Genomic DNA, 18,569 nt, shown 5'->3' with positions numbered 1-18,569 from the left:
ACTAATCAAATTGAAGAGCTGCATTTGAAATGAATAATAAACTTCCTGTAAATTGGCCTAACTCAACTTCAGACAAGGGAAGACCTTCCTAGCATTCTTACAAACATTACTGATGAAGCTGAAGATATGTTCGTTTTGATAAAATCTAAGAGAATTGAGAAAATATTTGCACATTGGTAAGGCTCTAAATATTAAATGTTCTGAAGATGAAAGGGAAGAAACTTTTTTTCTTGTGATTTTTGTTTTGTTTTGTTTTCTATAGATTTGACCAGACACTAAAGAAATGAAGAATCAGTCAGGAGAAATAGAGTTCATTTTGCTTGGACTGACAGATGACCCTATGCTACAAATTGTGATTTTCGTGTTTCTATTTTTCAATTACATCTTGAGCCTGATGGGAAACCTTGTCATCATTGCCCTCACCCTGCTGGATCCCCACCTCAAGACACCGATGTATTTCTTCCTCCGAAATTTCTCCTTCTTAGAAATCTCCTTCACAACAGTCTGCATTCCACGGTTCTTGACAAGTATTCTCACTGGAGACAAAACAATTTCCTACAATAGTTGTGCAACTCAATTGTTCTTTTTCTTTCTAGTAGGAATTACAGAGTTTTACCTGCTGGCTGCCATGTCCTATGACCGTTATGTTGCCATCTGCAAACCACTGCATTACCCAAACATTATGAACAGCAAAGTATGCCACCAACTTGTGCTCAGCTCCTGGGCAACTGGATTTTTGATCATCTTTCCCCCTTTGCTCTTGGGACTCAAGCTGGATTTCTGTGCTTCCAAGGTGATTGATCATTTCCTATGTGACACTTCTCCAATCTTACAGATCTCATGCACAGATACAAGTTTCATAGAATTGTTGGCTTTTATTTTAGCTGTGATAACGCTTGTTGTCACCTTGTTATTAGTGGTCCTCTCCTATACATTCATCCTCAAAACTATTCTAAAATTCCCTTCTGTTCAACAGCGAAGAAAGGCCTTTTCCACATGTTCCTCACACATGGTTGTCATCTCTATTACTTATGGGAGTTGTATCTTTATGTATATAAAACCATCAGCAAAGGAGAGGGTGACAGTAACCAAGAGAGTAGCTGTGCTCAATACTTCTGTTGCCCCTTTACTCAATCCTTTCATTTACACCTTAAGGAACCAACAGGTAAAAGAATCTCTCAAGCATGTGCTTCAAAGGCTTTATTCTTTTCAAAACAGTGAAAAAAAATGTATACACAAATAATATGGTGTTGGATTATGAATGATAGAATTGAATATAATCCCCCAAAGGATTAAAAGAATCATACCATAGTGAATATGTGCACCTATGTTCATAGCAGCACAATTCGTGATAGCTAAAACTTGAAAGCAACCCAATTGCCCATGAACTTGAGACTGGATAAAGAAAATGTGTGTGTGTGTTTTTAATAAAATGGAGTATTACTCAGCCATAAAGAATGAGAAACTAGAGATATTTATAGTTAAATGGATGCACACTGAGGCAATACTCTTAAGTGAAATAAATAGGACACGTGTAAATACTGAATAGTGTCTCTGGTGTGATAAACTGAAAGTGTAAATAAGGACTAAAAGTTATAACAGATAATTTGATGTCGGAGGAATAGATGCAGAGGGGAAGAGAAGTGGGAAGGATAGGGGAAAAGAAAGAATGGAATGGAATTAATATTAGAAAAAAATGGAAACAAAGTCTTTGTAAATAGTGAGGGGTGGAGGGGTTGAAGGGAGAGCACAAGAATGGGGAAAAAATAAGAACCAAGATGGATTATGTAAAGGTGCAAATTTCCAATGATGAATATCATTATATTGTATACCTAAAATGTACCGATAAAATAAATTTAAAAAATAATTGAATATAATCTTCAATTACTTTAGTTCTTTTTTATACAATTTCTGCTTGAGCCTTTATATCACATTAGATTCATTAAGCCTCTTTGTCATATCTATGTTTATCTTTCTCAGATCTTCCCAGTACCTCGGAGAAATTTATTTTTTTCAATATACAATGCCAAATTCTATCTTTACCTAGAAGTGTCACTTCTCATAAAACATAATACTGCATGCTTTAATCAAATGAACATTGCTAGATATACTTACTTTATCAATATATGTGTTAATGGCTTAGCATGGCATTTGCTCTTAAATATTTTACACTGTTAAAATTATGAGAGGTACAGAACATCATATTTATTTTGTAATGAAGTTGATGTTGTAAGAGAACATAAGTAGAATGGAATTTGAAAAACTAAAGTAGCCTTCCAAGAGCAGTCATCATTTATCATGAACTTTTAAAGAAAATACAAGATTCAAGGGTGCTTTGATGTGAGGAATAACATATGCAATAAAACTATGTTCTACAGAAAATTTCCGCATGTTATAATAATTAATAATAAATTATTTATAAATGTAAGCTGCTATCATTTTTGGCACAAATACTTCAACCTCTGTGTTTGGTTCTAATTATGACATAGCTTATTTACTCTGACTCTTAGAAGTTATACTAATTTATTAAAATTTAAATGTATATTTTATATCTCTATTTGAGGAAATTTTATATATTTAACCTGTAAATTAAATTTTCAAAATTCTAGTAGTGTCAATTTTCACCAAGTTTATTATGTATGGCTTCCATCAAATAACAATCAGTCACTTTAACCAATGCATTAGACATGTATGTACATTTATATATCTATACAGGTAGTGAATATCTTACCAAATTTTTGTCTTCGCTTCTATACTGCCATTCCTCTGCTGCCAATCTACCTTCATCTACCATTGAGTCCAAGTATCCACTGAAGCTCTTTTGAACACTATACAATAATCTTGCCTTTTCAGAAATTTCATATAAAAGAATCCTCAAAATTTGAACTCTGTATCCAGCTTCTTTTGTTCAACAAAATGTTTCCATGTATCTATGTAATTGGATGCATCCAGTTTGTTTCTAATGCTACTACATTTAGTAGTGTTTACCTCTCCTATTCCAATAATTTAGTGTTTGTATTCCCTGAACAATTTTTCCACAGAATGAATCATTCACATTCGTCTGTGTGAAAAGTGAGTTCATTAGAATCCCAACCCTGAAACCATGTAATATTCCATTATGTCCTATTGAAATCAACTATCTTCAAGAGGGGAATTGATTGGGAGTGGTTGTCCCCTTATGTCTTGTGGATTCTAGTCCTCAATTCCCATTCTCCAGGCAAAGGTACTTCAGAAATTGTCCCTGGAGGAAAATAAGAATCATTCCCTATCTCCTTGCTCCCTTTAAGGGGCCACCTCACCTGAATCTCAATTCACTCACTGTATTTGCTTTGTAATGCAGCAGGCTCCAAGATTCAGTCTGTTTTCAAAGACCTGACAGAGCCAAAGTTTGAATGTTGCTGACATAATTGAGGAAATTCAGAAACAATTCAGGTTGCAGCCCTGAAGAGGTGTTTATACGACATGTTAGTGGGCAATGGCAGGTAAATTCAGTAACTTCTAAGATAATGCTTACCAGTATTCTTAATAGTAAGTAGGTAATTCTTAAACATTTAGAGAAAAGCTTACTATGGATGTCACATTAGCTCACCAGCCTGACTACAAAGAAGTTTGGAAAGCAGTACCCTTCACTCCTCTTCCAACTACAAATTTTGTAAAGTCCTCTTATTGACTAACAGTATTCAGAATCATACTGAGTAGATGACATTGGGAAGTCACTGCCCAGTACATCCTCTGCTCTTAAAGAATGTCTAGGGATGTCACATGTAATGTTTACTTTGCAATATAAAATTCCATGTAGGCTCTTTGAAAATAACCAGAGTCAAGGTCTCAGAAGTTGGAAATCACTGCTTCTATTACTGTTTCTGTTCAGAGTGAGGTCAGTGCTGGTTATAGGTTTGAAAGGAAGAGATGCATTTTGAATCATTTCATTCAATTTTCTGTCATTATATGAGACTATTTTGATATCCTGGCCATTATGAATGCTTAGATTTATGAAGTGCACTTATGTTACTTCAGGTTTTCTGATAACTTATTTGGAAATCATGGTTTTATAGGACACACTAGATAGTTTCTGGTGTAGGAAAATGTTAGAAAAAAGATTACCACACATGAGATAATATTAAAAAAATAATTTTGCTGAGCTAAATATGTTTACATTTTAAATTTTATATCTCTATATGTTCCAAGGTGAACAAGATGCTCCTGTAAGTTCTAGAAAAAAATCTTTTCATTCAGCAAATCTCGGAGTTTAAAATGAAATCTGTTTATATAGTTCCTTTATTATCTCAAAAAATGGAGATCAAACAACTTGTGATGTGATTTTGTTCTGTTGACCTATTTGTGCAAGTAGGACTTTGAAGTCTCCCACTATGAAGGTATTTTTGTATATCTGTCCTTTTTTGTCTAGAAATTTTTATTTTGTGGAGTTTGTTGCACTACAATCTGGTGCATTTGTTTATTTAATATTTTTATCTATTACAGTTGAATTTTTCCTTTGCAAGTAGTGGCTAGGTTAGTCTCTTCTGATGCATTTTGGCTTGAAATCTATTGGGTATGACAATAAAATAGTTGCTTCTGGTTCAGTCTATGTGCTTCTTTTTGGATGAGGAATGCATTGCATGCAACATACAGTTGAATATTGGTCTGCCAGTCTGAGTCTTTGATTGTGGAATTAAGAACATTGACATTGAGGTTAGTTATTATGAGGTATTTACTGAATCCTGTCATTGCATTAATTCTCCAGTGCCAATCGCTTTTTTTCCTTTTGTTTCACTACTTCCTCCATTAGATATATGCTTTTCTTTGTGCTCTTTGATACTGGTAGACTCCCTTTCTCTGTCTAGGATTTCCAGTAGTACTTCCAGGAAGCTCATATGAATATGTAGCTTGTACTGCATGTCATATTCAGAGTGAGTTCATGTTACACAGTCAATTATAAATTGGTTCATGGTTTAAGTTCTCAAGTATTTTGGAAATGCATCATAAGAGCCTTTTGAGGGTTTTCTGCTTGACTTGGGTCTAGATGGGTGAAGTAAGGGTGAGTTTTGTCTGACATTTAATTTTATATGGCTACCTAGGTGGGCTACAGAATAACCAAATGACAGTGGTGTCTGTGAGGGTGTTTTCAGAAGACATTAGCATTTCATTTAGTCCATTCACTGAAGATGATCTTCCCTATTGTGGGTGGAGATTACCTTGTCCATTGAGGGTTCACAAAGAACAAAAAGGTAGAGAATGTATGAATTTTCTCTCTTACTTGACCTGAACTGAGAACCCCATCACTCTTGCTCTTCAACAGTATTCAGGCCTTTGGAGTCAGACTAGGACTCAAACACTTGATCCTTCAACCCTGGAACTCTGGGCTTGGATTGAAGGTACACCACTGACTTTATTAAACCTCCAATTTTTAGATAGTCACTCATAGGACATTGGCTACCATAACTGCAGGAATCAAACTCTCATAATAAATCTCTCTTGGTACATCTTTATCTCTGGGCTATTAAACTCTATTACCCATAATGTTAAAGAAAATAATTCACATAGGGGATAAACTAAAATGATGAAGTGGCTGTTCTACAAATTCTTCTTACTCTTAAGTCTAACATTAGAAAATATTTACTTTTTAAAGTGAATTCTGGGCACTGTACCTTATTTACCTCTTTTAGAGATTGTGCTTGGCTTTGTTTAGAAATGATTTTCTTTTTCAAAACTTCTTCAAATTTGTGTACATTAATTTGTACACTTCAGATAGCATATGGTAGTCACAGCATCTGGTACATAGAACATTGTCAAACCTTTACAAAAATATTAGTTAAAGTATATTTTTATAAGGCTACTGTAAATTTTCTTGAAGATATGATGGTGGAAAATGTAATCCTCTAGTTGCAGATTCTCTAGCTGGCAATCAGGTTGCATTTCAGTGATCACTGACTTCATAAGTGCAAAGCTCAATCTATTCTTGGATTATAGAGGTTTCCATCTGTACAACAGTTTTCTACTCAAGATAATATCCTTCTTCAACTGCTCTAATAATTGCCAGGTAAATTCACAACATCCACATATGTGGGTCTTTTCAATTTCCTATCACAAACTGTCTTTAGAGATTGAAAAGACATTTTTATGTAGAGTTTTGAGTGGGAAAATGGCACAAACATGTCTGAAAGTAATTATCCTTTCAGCACTTCATCAGAAAACTGTCCCAGTAGACATCTGCTGGGCACTACCCAGAATATACTATTAAGTAAATATGTTAGTATTTGCAACTTCTTACTATATAATGCTTAGGTGGAAGACTTCATTTAACTTTTATTTTTGGTTTACAAGCATGTAAGATAAAAAGAATATTCATATACACAAATAGATATTAAGAAGTAAGATGCATACAAGATTGGATCCAGGTTTAATAGAGATTTTTAATGGACAAATAAATGATGTATCTGGCTTATATCTGACTTCACTATCAGTATTGTATAAAGGAATAGTGTTCAAAATATATAAGAAATTTATTCAACTAAGCAGAATAAAGACAAATTACCCAAGGATCCCAGAATGTATTGAATACTTGTTTCTTCAAAGAAGGTGTAAAACAGCTAGCAGGTATATGAAAAGATATTCAACACCACGAATCATCAGGAAAAATGAAGTCAAAGTTACAATAAAATATCTTATTCCTGTCAGGATGGCTATTATCCAAAAAATGGAATACACCCAGTATGATAAGGATATGGAGAAATTGGAATCATTGTATACTGTTGGTGAGAATGTAAAGTGGCAGAGCCACTATGGAATTTTTTTAAAAATTAAAAATACAACTATCTTATAATTGAGAAATCCCACACTTGGGTATCTACCCAAAAGACTTGAAATCAGGCTTATATAGAAAGATTGGCATGTTTATATTCATTGTAACATTAAACATAATACAGAGTATTTCACCCACCAATTACAGTGCACATTCTTTTCAGCTGTACATGAGTCATGCTCCAAAGTAGACAACATACTTGCTCATAGAACTTGTTTAAGTAAATGTAAATGAATTTAAGTTACCACTCTATATTATCAGATCATAGTACAATGACATTGGAGATGAATAGCAAAAGAAACCACAAGAATTTCATAAACACATGGAAATTGAACAACACACTCCTGAACCAGCAATGGGTCACAGAGGAAATTAAAGAAGAAATAAGACAGTTTCTACAATTAAATGACAATCTCAACACAACATATCAACATTTATGGGATTCAATGAAAGCAGTCTTATGAAGGAAATTCATAGTAGTGAATATTCATGCTAGAAAAACAGAGTGAGCTCTAATAAAGAACCTAAGGCTGAACCTCAGGCTTCTAGAAAAAGAAGAGCAGGACAAACCCAAACTTCATACAAGGGAGGAAATTATAAAGATCAGAGCAGAAATCAATTCAATGGAGACTAAGAATGATAAAAAAAAAATTCAATGAAGCCAAGAGTTGGTTCTTCGAAAGAATAAACAAAATTGACAAACCCTTAGCCAACCTTATCAAAAAAAAATGAAAGGAAAGACACAAATCCATGCAATTATTAATGAAAAGCATAAAATTACAACAGATGCAGCAGAAATCCAGAAGATCATTAACACCTACTTCGAGAAACTTATACACCAATAAGATGGAAAACACAGAAGAAATGGACTAGATTTCTACCAAAGTTGAACAAAGAAACCTAAAAATTCTAAATAACCCAATATAAATCAATGAAATTGAAAATGTAATAAAAAACTTTCCAACTAAGAAAAGCCTGGGTCCCAATGGCTTCACTGCTAAATTCTACAAGACTTTTAGAGAAGAACTATTGCCACTACTGTTTAAACTCTTCAGTGGAATTGAAAGGGAAGCAATACTCTCAAAATCATTCCTGGAAGCAAGCATCATCCTATCCCAACAGCAGAGAAAGACTCAACCATAAAAGAGAACTATAGGCCAAACTCTCTTATGAACATAGATGCAAAAATCCTCAATAAGATATAGGCAAATCGAATGCAGATCATGAAGAAGTTCATATACCTGACCAAGTGGGATTCATCCCAGAGATGCAACATATGCAAATCAATAAATGTAATACACTATATTAAGAGATCAAAGGACAAAAATCATATAATCATCTCAATAGACTCAGGAAAAGCATTTGACAAGTCAAACCTCCATTCATAATAAAAACCCTACAGAAAATTGGAATAGATGGTCTCTATCTCAACTTGATAAAAGCCATCTATGAAAAACCAACAGGCAACATCATACTAAATAGTCAAAAATTGAAATCCTTTACACCAAAATCAGGAAAAAGACAAGTATGTCCAATATCACCACTCCTGTTCAATATAGTTTTGGAAACATTAGCCACAGCAATTAGACAAGAGATACAAATAGAAAGAATAAAGATATAAAATGAAGAACTTAAATTGTCGCTATTCACAGATGACATGATACTCTATATAGAAGTCCTCAAGAACTCCATCAAAAGTCTTCTAGACTTAATAACCAAATTCAGTAGAGCAGCTGGATATACAAAAATCAATAGCTTTCCTGTACACAAGCAACAGACTCACTGAAAAAGGAACTGCAAAAAAAAAAACTCCCTTCACAATAGCATTCAAAAAAATGAAATACCTACTAATCCTAACAAAATAAATCAAAGACCTCTACTCTGAAAAATATAGCACTCTGAAAAAAAGGATTGAAGAGTATATCAGAAAATAGAAAGACATCCCTTGCTTCTGGGTAGGAAGAATCAATATAGTGAAAATGGGCATACTTCTAAAACTGCTATATAGATTCAATTCAATCCCAATTGAAATTCCAACAGCACACTTCACAGAACTTGAGAAAGCAATCTAAAAACCTATTTGGAACCTGAAGAGACCTAGAATAGCAAAAGCAATTCTAGGCAACAAAGACAAAGTTGGGGGCATGAATCCCCACCTCCAAACTACACTACAAAGCTACTGTGATAATAACACCATGGTACTAGCAAGAAACAGACCTGAGGACCAGTGGAACAGATTAGAAGATGAAGAAACAATCCCAGACACAGTCAGCCAACTCATCTTCGACAAAGGAGCCAAACACCCTCACTGGAGGAAAGATAGCCTCTTTAATAAATGGTGCTGGAAAAATTGGGTTTCAACTTTCCAAAGGATGAAAGTAGACCTATATCTCTCCCCATGCACTAAACTAAAATCAAAATAGATCAAAGATCCAAATATTAAAACAGAAACACTAAACCAGTTAGAAGAGATGTTAGGTAGAACTCTTGAAAACATCTGTGTAGGAAAAGATTTCAGGAACAAAACCTCAGTGACACGTGAACTAGCACAAAGAGTCAACCACTGGAGTCTCTTCCTATTAAAAAGCTTCTGCACAGCAAGAGAAACCACCAACAGTGTGAAGAGACAACCCATAAAGTGAGAAAAAGTTCTCACCTGCTGTTCTTCAGACAAAGGTCTACTATGTAGAATATTTAAAGGACCTTAAATAAATTAGACCTCCTAAATTTAAAGACCCAATTAAAAATGAGCATCTGAAATGAACAGACATTTCTCGGGCAAAGAAGTAGAAATAGCAAATAGCAAATAAACATATGAAAAAATGTTCAACATCACAGGTCATTTGAGAGATGCAAATGAAAACAATGCTGAAATTCCACTCCACTCCAGAAAGAATGGCTGCTATCAATAAATCAACCAATAACAAATGCTGGCCAGGTTGTGAGGAAAAAAGAACAGTTCTGCACTATTGGTGGGAGGGTGTATTGGTGCAACCACTGTGGAAATCAGTATAGAGATACCCCATAAAACTAGGATTAGAGGTTCCATTTGACCCAGCTATTCCACTGCTGGGCATCTTCCCTAAAGAGTCAGAAGAATCATACCAAAGCTATATATGCACTCACATGTTCTTAGCAGCACAGTTTGTAATAGCTAAAACTTGAAAATAGCCCAATTGTCCATCAAACAGAGACTGGATAAAGAAGATGTGGGCTTTATTTTTTTTAATAAAATGGAGTACTAATCAGCCATAAAGAATGAGAAACTAGAGACATTTATAGCTAAGTGGATGCACATTGAGGCCATCCTTTTACATGAAATCAGTAGGACACACATGTGTAAGTATCAAATCGTTTCTCTGGTCTGAGAAACTGAAAGTGTGTAAAATTTTATCTATTTCTTCTAGGGTTTGCAATTTATTGGAAAATATGTCTTCAAAATAGTCCCTAACTCCTCTGGTTTGCAGTGGTATCTAATACTGCCTCATTTGTCACTGATTTTAATAATTTGAGTCTTCTCTCTATTTTGTTTACTTTATCTGAGGAGGGTTTATCAATCTCATTTACTTTTCAAAGAATCACCTCTCTTTCATTGATCCTTTGCTGTGCTTTTAGTTTCTATTTCATGGAATTATAATCTTTATTGTTTCTTTGGTTTTATTGGTTTTAAATTTATTTTGTTCTTGATTTTGTAAGACCTGGAGATGCATTATTAGGTTATTTATTTGAGATCACTATTTTTAATATTAAACACTCATGGCTATAAATGTCTTTCTAGGAACTGCTTTTACTATATTCCCTAGATTCTGTTATGTTGTGTTTTCATCATTTGTTCCTAGGAATTTTCATATTTCTCCCCTGATGTCTTCAGTCACTCACTGATCATTCCAAAGTATACAGTCCAATTTTCATATATTTCTGTATTTTCTGTTGTTTCTCTAGCTGGTGATTTCTTTTTATTTCACAACTATCTGACAAGATGTAAGAAATTATTTCAATTTTATATGTAGAAAGACTTAATGGACTGAAATAGGGTATATATTAAGGAAAGTTTTAAAATCTGTTGAAAAAGTATCCCCCAAATTTTAGGTGGAATACTCTATAGTTTTCTGGTAAGTCCATTTGAGTTAGTTTAACTCATATTTATTTGTTATTTTTGTCTGGATGATCTATTTGTGAGTGACCTATTCAATGTAACCATCTGTATTGTTGAGTAGTGTTAAAGTTGAATAGTGTTTATTTTATTAATTGGGGGTTGTCAAGGTTTGGTGCTATATATTTACAATCGTTATTTTTTTTGGTGCAATTTCCCTCAACAACATTTATTAACTTTATTTCTTCTGATTAATTTTGTCTTGAAATCTGCTACGTTGGATATGAATATAGCTACTTTTGCTTGACTTGGTATTCCATTTGTATGCAATATCATCTCCATCCTTTCACTCTCAGTCTCTGCATGTGTTTCTGGGTGATGCATCTTTCTTACAGTAGCAAATGGTTGGGTTTATTTAGTCTGTGTTATTTCTTAGGTGAATTAAAACCATTTATATACAGGATTTTTATCCAAAGAATGGTAACAATTTCTATCATTTTTTTCTGATATTTGTTTCTTTCTTACTACTTACTCATTTGTGTATCATTTTATTTAAGTACCTTTTAGAAGCCTCTGATAGGGATCTTGAATTATATTTCTTTCTGCTTATCTGAATTAAGACAATGCAGAATTTGAAAGATTACTTCAGTAAAGAGATAGAGAAAGAATCAAGTAAGAATCATGAAAATAGATTTAAGAAGTCAAAAAAATTAAATTAATTATTCAATTAAATGTCTTGGTATTAAGTAACATGAATCAAAATAAAGAATACTCACAGTTGAAGACAACCCATACATACTGGAACAGTCAGTCAGTACTAATTCTAAAGAAGAACAGAAAACAATGAAAATATTATCCAATAGATAGTACAAAGAAACAAAACCCCTGGAAAATCACTGGCCTAGAAAAGCAGTTCAAATTACAGGGTAATGGTATAAAATCTATTCAATAAGATTATTTCCAAAAAAATTCCAAATCTGGTGAATGAGATAGATTCCCAAGTAAAGAAGGCATTTAGGACTTCAGGATTTAGTACAGAAATAAGGGGAAAAATCTCTATATAACACAGCATGTTTAAAAATGCCAGAAATTCAAAACAAAGAAACAAGATTTCAGCTGTTTAAGTACTAAGTTACTTATAATGAGAAATCCCTCAAATAGCAGCATATTTCTCAAAACAAGCCTTGAAGGACAGAAAGTCTTAGAATAAAATTTTTTCAAGCCCTGAAAAAATTGTCAACCTAAATTACTACATCCTACTAAGCAATGTTTGAAGAATTAGAAAAATAAATAAGAATAAACTAAAGAAATTAGCCCATCCACCAAGCCAGCATTGGGGAAAATACTTAAGGGAATACTAAACTGAGATGAAGAGGAAAACAACAACCTTAGAGCCAAGAAAAGAATACATCTCACAGGGAGAGCAGTTATATGAATGAGAAACAGAAAAAAATCATGCACTGAAAAAAAACCCAGGAAGAATTAGTGCACATCTGGCCAAGAAACAGACCTGAGGATCAGTGGAAGAGATCAGAAGATGTAGACACGACCCCAGACATACTCAGTCAGGTAATCTTTGACAAAGGACCCAAACATCCTCACTGGAGGAAATAAATGGTACTGGCAAAACTGGATTTCTACCTGCCACGGAGTAAAATCAGACCCTTACCTCTCACCATTCACTAAACTAAATCAAAGTGGATGAAAGACCTAAATATTAAAACAGAAACACTAAACTTGCTGGAAGATAAGTTAGGTAGAACTCTTGAAGACATTGGCATAGCAGAAGACTTTTGAACAAAATCTCAGTAGGACAGGAACTAGCACAGAGAATCAACAACTGGGATCTCATCCTATTAGTAATCTTCTGCACTGCAGGAGAAATCACCAACAGAGTTAAGAGACAACCTACAATGTGGGAAAAATTTTTACTAGCTGTTCCTCAGACAAAGGACTACTATCTAGAATATATAAAGAACTTAAAAAAAAATCAGACCCCCAAATTTAAAGACCCAATACAAAAATGGACATCTGAAATGAACAGATATTTTTCAGATAAAGAAGTAAAAGCAGCAAATAAACCTATGAAAAATGTTCAACATCACTGATCTTTCGAGAGATGTAAATGAAAACAACAGTGAGATTCCATCTCACTCCAGAAAGAATGGCTGCTATCAAGAAATCAACCAATAACAAATGCTGGTGGAGACGTAGGGAGAGACAAACCTTTCTCCATTGTTGGTGGGAGTGCAGATGACTGGTACAACCACTGTGGAAATCAATATGGGGATAACTCAAAAAACTAGGATTAGAGGTCCCATTTGACCCAGCTATTCCCCTGATGGGTATCTTCCCAAAACAATTAAAAGAATCATACCACAGAAACATATATGCAGCCATGTTTATAGGGCATAATTTGTAATAGCTAAAACTTGGAAACAGCCCAGTTGCCCATTGACTGGAGATAGGATAAAAAAGATGTGTTTTTTTTTGTTTTTGTTTTTGTTTTTTTAATAAAATGTAGTACCACTCAGCCATAAAGAATGAGAAACTAGCGTCATTTATAGCTGAATGGATACACATTGAGGCCATGCTCTTAAGTGAAATAAATAAGACAGATGTGTAAATACCAAATAGTTTCTCTGGTGTGAGAAACTAAAAGGGTAAATAAGAATCAAAATGTATAATAGATAATGTGAAATAGGAAGAAAAGGTGTAAATGGGGCAAGGAAGTGGGAGGAGTAGGGGAAGGGAAAGAAGAGAAAGGAAAAAATATGAGAAAAGGAAAAAATGGAAACAAAGTCTTTGAAAATAGGGAGAATTGGAAGGGTTGAAGGGAGAGCAGGGAAATGGGGGGGGGGAGTACTGATATATCATATAAGGACACAAACTCCCAATGATGAATGTCATCATATTGTACATCTAACATGTACCCATAAACTTAATAAAAAAGGTAAAATTTTAAAGAAAAAAAAAGAATTAGTTATAAGAATAACTCTGAATGTAAATCGTTTTAACTTTTCACTTAAAGGACAAATACCAGCATATTGGAACAACAACAACAAAAGACCCACCATCCTTTGCAATAAGAGACACTTGATCTTCAGACACAGGATGAAATTAAAATAATGGGAAATTATACTGTGAGGAGTTAAAGCCTGAAAGCTAGCAGCAGTATCTGTATTTTGTATTTATATTAGACATATTTAACTTCAAACCAAAGTGGTCAGAAGAGAAAAAGAAAGCCACTACCTATTGGTAAAGAAAACAATTCAAAAAGAAGAGACACAAATTGTAAACATAGTACACAGATGTCAATGCACTCAACTTCATCAAATAAACACTCTCTGACATAAAAGAACAGATGGACAAAAGTACAGTCATATGGGAAATTTCAGTATATCATTCTTATAAATAGGACAACAGAAATTTAAATAAAGCAACATTAAAGTTAAACTACATTGTAGATCAAATAGATTTAACAGATTTTATTCAACAAGTATTTCAGAATGCACATTCTTTTCAGCAACCTATGGAACTGTCTACAAAACAGACTGATTTTTCAGGCCATCAAGCAAGTATCAATAGATACACAGGTACTGAAATAATCTTATGTGTCCTATCAGATTACAATGTAATAAAACTAGAAATCAACTGGAAGTCACATTAACTACACAAACACAATTTGGACTGAAATATTCATACTTGCATAATCAATATGTTAATAAAGATATTGAGTAAAATGTTTAAATTTCCAAAATAATTGATAATGGAATGTATTGGAATCTATTAGATGTAATTCAACCAGTCCTAAGATAAAGGTTTATACCTACAAGCACTTACAGTAGAAAATCAGAGAAATCACAAATACATACTATAGTGATGCATCTCTAGGTCCCAAAGAAAAATAGGTACAGAAGAAACCAAGTTATCCTTACTTGCAAATCATCCTTTAGTTTAAAGATCTAAAATCTCCATAAGAAGACTTTTGGATCAAAAAAATGAATTCAACATAGTGTCAGGATACAAAAATAAATATATTTCTATACATTTACAATGAACCCAGTAGGAAAGAAATCAGGAAAACTGTTATATTCACAATAGCCTTAAGCCTAACCAAGGAAGAGAAAGATTCTACACATGAAACTTTTAGAACTCTGAAAAAAGAAAATGAAGAAGACACTATATATGGACATACATTCTATGTTCACAAGTTGGCAAAATTAATATTGTAAAAGTAATTATAAGCAACCTAGAATTTCAATGCAATTCCCAACAAAATAGCAGTGACCATTCTTCCAAACACCGTAAAAATCAATTCTAAAATTTAAGTGAAAGTAGAAATGGCCCAGAATACTGAAAACAGTCCTGAGCAAAATGAACAACACGAGAAGCAACACAAACTTTATTTCAAAAGTGGTACCAGAGACAGCATGGTGTTGGCAAAACAACACACAGGTGGACCAATGGAGTACAGTAGACTGCACAGAAGCAAACCTTCAAAGCTAAAAGACTTCTGATTATAACAAAGGGGCCAAAAAACATATGTTGGAGAAAATATAGGCTCTTCAAACAATGGCAAAGGTAAAACTAGATAACAGTATGTAGAAGGCTGAAATTAGATGTTTATCTAACATATATTATACCAATACCTTTAATATGCAAATGCATACGTAAGAACATATTGTATAATTGTAATTAAGGATACTAACGTAATTCCCTAAGCTTAATCAGTAATGAAATTCTTAAACTATGTACGTCCTTTGTATCTTATGCAATTGTTACAAAAAGATAAGCTCTGCATAGATGATTTTACCTAGAGAAATACCACTATACATTACTAGCTAAAAGAACTCCCCAAAACAAAACAAAACAAAAAAAACAGGAAAGATACAGAATATTTTGTCATAAAATTGCATTCATTCAAAAGAAAAAAAATTCTCACAGACTGTGCAAATGTGATTGTGTTTGTGAATAGATAACAGAAAAAACAATTTATTAGAACATAACAGAAATATTTTATACTGAGTAATGTGAAAATTTGAATGAAGATAGTATCTAAGACATAAATATCATGACCATTCTATAAAGCACTCTGACCCTTGAGTCTCACTAAATTAACCATATAGTGATATTAAAAGATAAACAATAAAAAACTAAGGTTTAAAGTAATCTTTTCATTTTAAAGATACTAATATTTAATCATTCATTCTGATCTGAATTTGAAGAGATATATAAATAAAGAAAACATGAATGTGAACTTCAAAGAATGATCTACAATCGACAAGTAGCTCAATCCTCGATTTAACCGACCCCTAAAGAATTCAGAACAAAATATCTCCCGAGTATAGACAGAGTCTAACTATAAATTTGGAAAATTAAGTACAGCCAAAGGGAAATCAGGTTAGTTATATTAGCTGTATAGTATACTTTTGCTTTTATCTCGCTGTATGACTCAGCATTCCAGAAAGATATGCCATGATCTCATTACATCTCTTGAATTTATCTCTGCTTTCTTCTAGACTTTCTTCAATCAAAATATAAAATAACACAGATTTACCCCTCTTATCATTGTCTAAGGCTATGTTATTTTTGTGTAGTATTGTCTTTATCTCATCTAAAGAGCTTTGAAATGTTTTCCATTCTAGTATTTTAATACAGTGTTGCTTGGAAATCTACTGAAAGAACTCAAATCTTTCTCAGAAGGGAGGGGAATGAAAAGAAGGAGGGAAGGGAAGAAAGGTGAGGGAAAATAGATGAAAAACAAATTAATATATGTTATGTATGTCATATAGGTTACATTTTGCAGCTTTGTGGTTTCTATAAAGTAAAGCCTCTAGAAAATTATATTTATTTTTATTTGTGTTCAGGAAAGGAGGTGATATATTTTGACATCAAAATATCCTTTTTTAAATTCCTTCTTCTCTTCAAGAAATTTAAGGTAATACAACAAACTTAATAAAGTAAAAATAAAAGCCCATTATTAGCTTAAGGGACATACCAAGTGATATAAATACATGGATATGTTGTAGAACTATATTACTGAGCTTTGGCTCTGTGACTTTGAATTAATTTGTTGAGCCTATGTTTTCTTTTCATTATAATCTTAATCTTATTTACAACCAAGGCAACTTTTGTTCCATAGTTTTGTGACTGAAGCTGCCTCTAATTCTACAATTGTATTTTAAAAGTATGTAATAAGTATAAAAATTATCATAACTATTATTAAGCTTACTAATTGTAAGTATCAACTTTCAACAGTAAGTATTTTAAGTTTGTAAAAGATATCAGAACTAAAGCTGAAAGTTGCATATTTCAGTCTTAAAAATATACAATTTTGGAAATTGAAAAAGAAAGTCTCAGTATTGAATCTGTAAGTATAATTAATAAATACTATTGTAGAAATTTCTAACTCAAACTTATAGTGCACATATAAAGAATTTGACTGTGTAGAGGTTTCATGTATGATCACTTAAGACAGGACTTGAAACACAGACTTATGAATACAAGATTCTATTTTAACAGAGGGTGGATTGTACATGCATTCTACTTTAATAGGAATGAGACAACACTGCCAAAATACTTAGAAAAAAAAGGTCTATGGCGTTATTTAACTGGAGACAGTTCACATCGTGTTTGAAATTTCAGTCCTTTCATATTCAACTTAATCTTTCTTTTTGATTCATTTTTCAGCAATACATTTTTTGAAAGAAAAAAATCAACATGAGAAACCATACAATGATTACAGAGTTTGTGCTCTTGGATATATCAGACAACCCAAAACTTCAGGCTGTAATTTTTATCTTTTTATTTATAACTTACTTATTAAGTGTTGCTGAAAACCTAATCATCATCATTCTCACCTTGTTAGATTCACTGTTAAAGATTCCTATGTATTTCTTCCTCCGGAACTTCTCCTTCTTGGAAATTACATTCACCAGTGTTTCCATCCCAAGGTTTTGTTTTCAATAATTACTAAAGTCAAGACCATTTCCTATAACAACTGTTTAGCTAAGTTATCTTTCTTCATCTCCTTGAATGTGTCTGGATTTTTTCTTCTCACTGCTATATCCTATGATCTCTATGTGACCATCTGCAAGCCTCTGCATTACACCATCATCATGAATAAGAAAATCTGTACTCTTCTGGTCTTCATTTCTTACCTGGCAGGATTTCTGACCATTTTCCCACCACTCATGCTTATTCTGTGCTTGCAACATCATTGACCACTTTTCTTGTGACTACTTCCCCATCTTACAACTTTCATGCTCAGATACATGGCTTTTGGAGATGATTGGTTTTTACCTTGCCTTTGTTACTCTGCTCTTCACATTGACATTGGTGATTCTTTCCAATATATGCATCATTAGAACCATTCTGAGAATCCCTTCTGCCAGTCAGAAGAAAAAGGCTCTCTACCTGTTTCTCTCACATGATTGACATTTCCATCTCTTATGGGTGTCACATATTTATTTATGTCAAGCCTTCAGCAAATGAAAGATCATCATTGACCAAAGGAGTAGCTGTTTTCAACACTGTTCAACCCTTGTATTTACACTTTGAGGAACAAGCAAGTAAAACAAGCTTTCAAAAACTTTCTTCATAAATCAGTCTTATACAAACAAATTAAAATTATTATTAACAAGAATGAATGTAATCCTGAGGATCAATAAT

General features: G+C 33.2%; 1 protein-coding gene and 1 pseudogene across 1 annotated transcript; both read left to right on the top strand.

Moving 5' to 3' along the window:
* Positions 1 to 283: 283 nt before the first annotated feature.
* On the top strand, positions 284 to 1,243 carry LOC101704054 (olfactory receptor 6C6). Its single transcript, XM_004861415.2, has one exon. The coding sequence runs from the start codon at positions 284 to 286 to the stop codon at positions 1,241 to 1,243; it is 960 nt and encodes a 319-aa protein (XP_004861472.2).
* A 16,375-nt stretch (positions 1,244 to 17,618) lies between these two features.
* LOC101703684 (olfactory receptor 6C3-like) lies at positions 17,619 to 18,568 on the top strand (annotated as a pseudogene).
* The last annotated feature ends 1 nt before the right edge of the window (position 18,569 follows it).

This window comes from Heterocephalus glaber, unplaced genomic scaffold (genome assembly GCF_053883595.1).
Source record: "Heterocephalus glaber isolate CG9 unplaced genomic scaffold, H.glaber_assembly_v1.0 deba00001569, whole genome shotgun sequence".
In the NCBI taxonomy this organism is placed as follows: domain Eukaryota; kingdom Metazoa; phylum Chordata; class Mammalia; order Rodentia; family Bathyergidae; genus Heterocephalus; species Heterocephalus glaber.
This window is presented reverse-complemented; position numbering and strand designations above follow the sequence as displayed.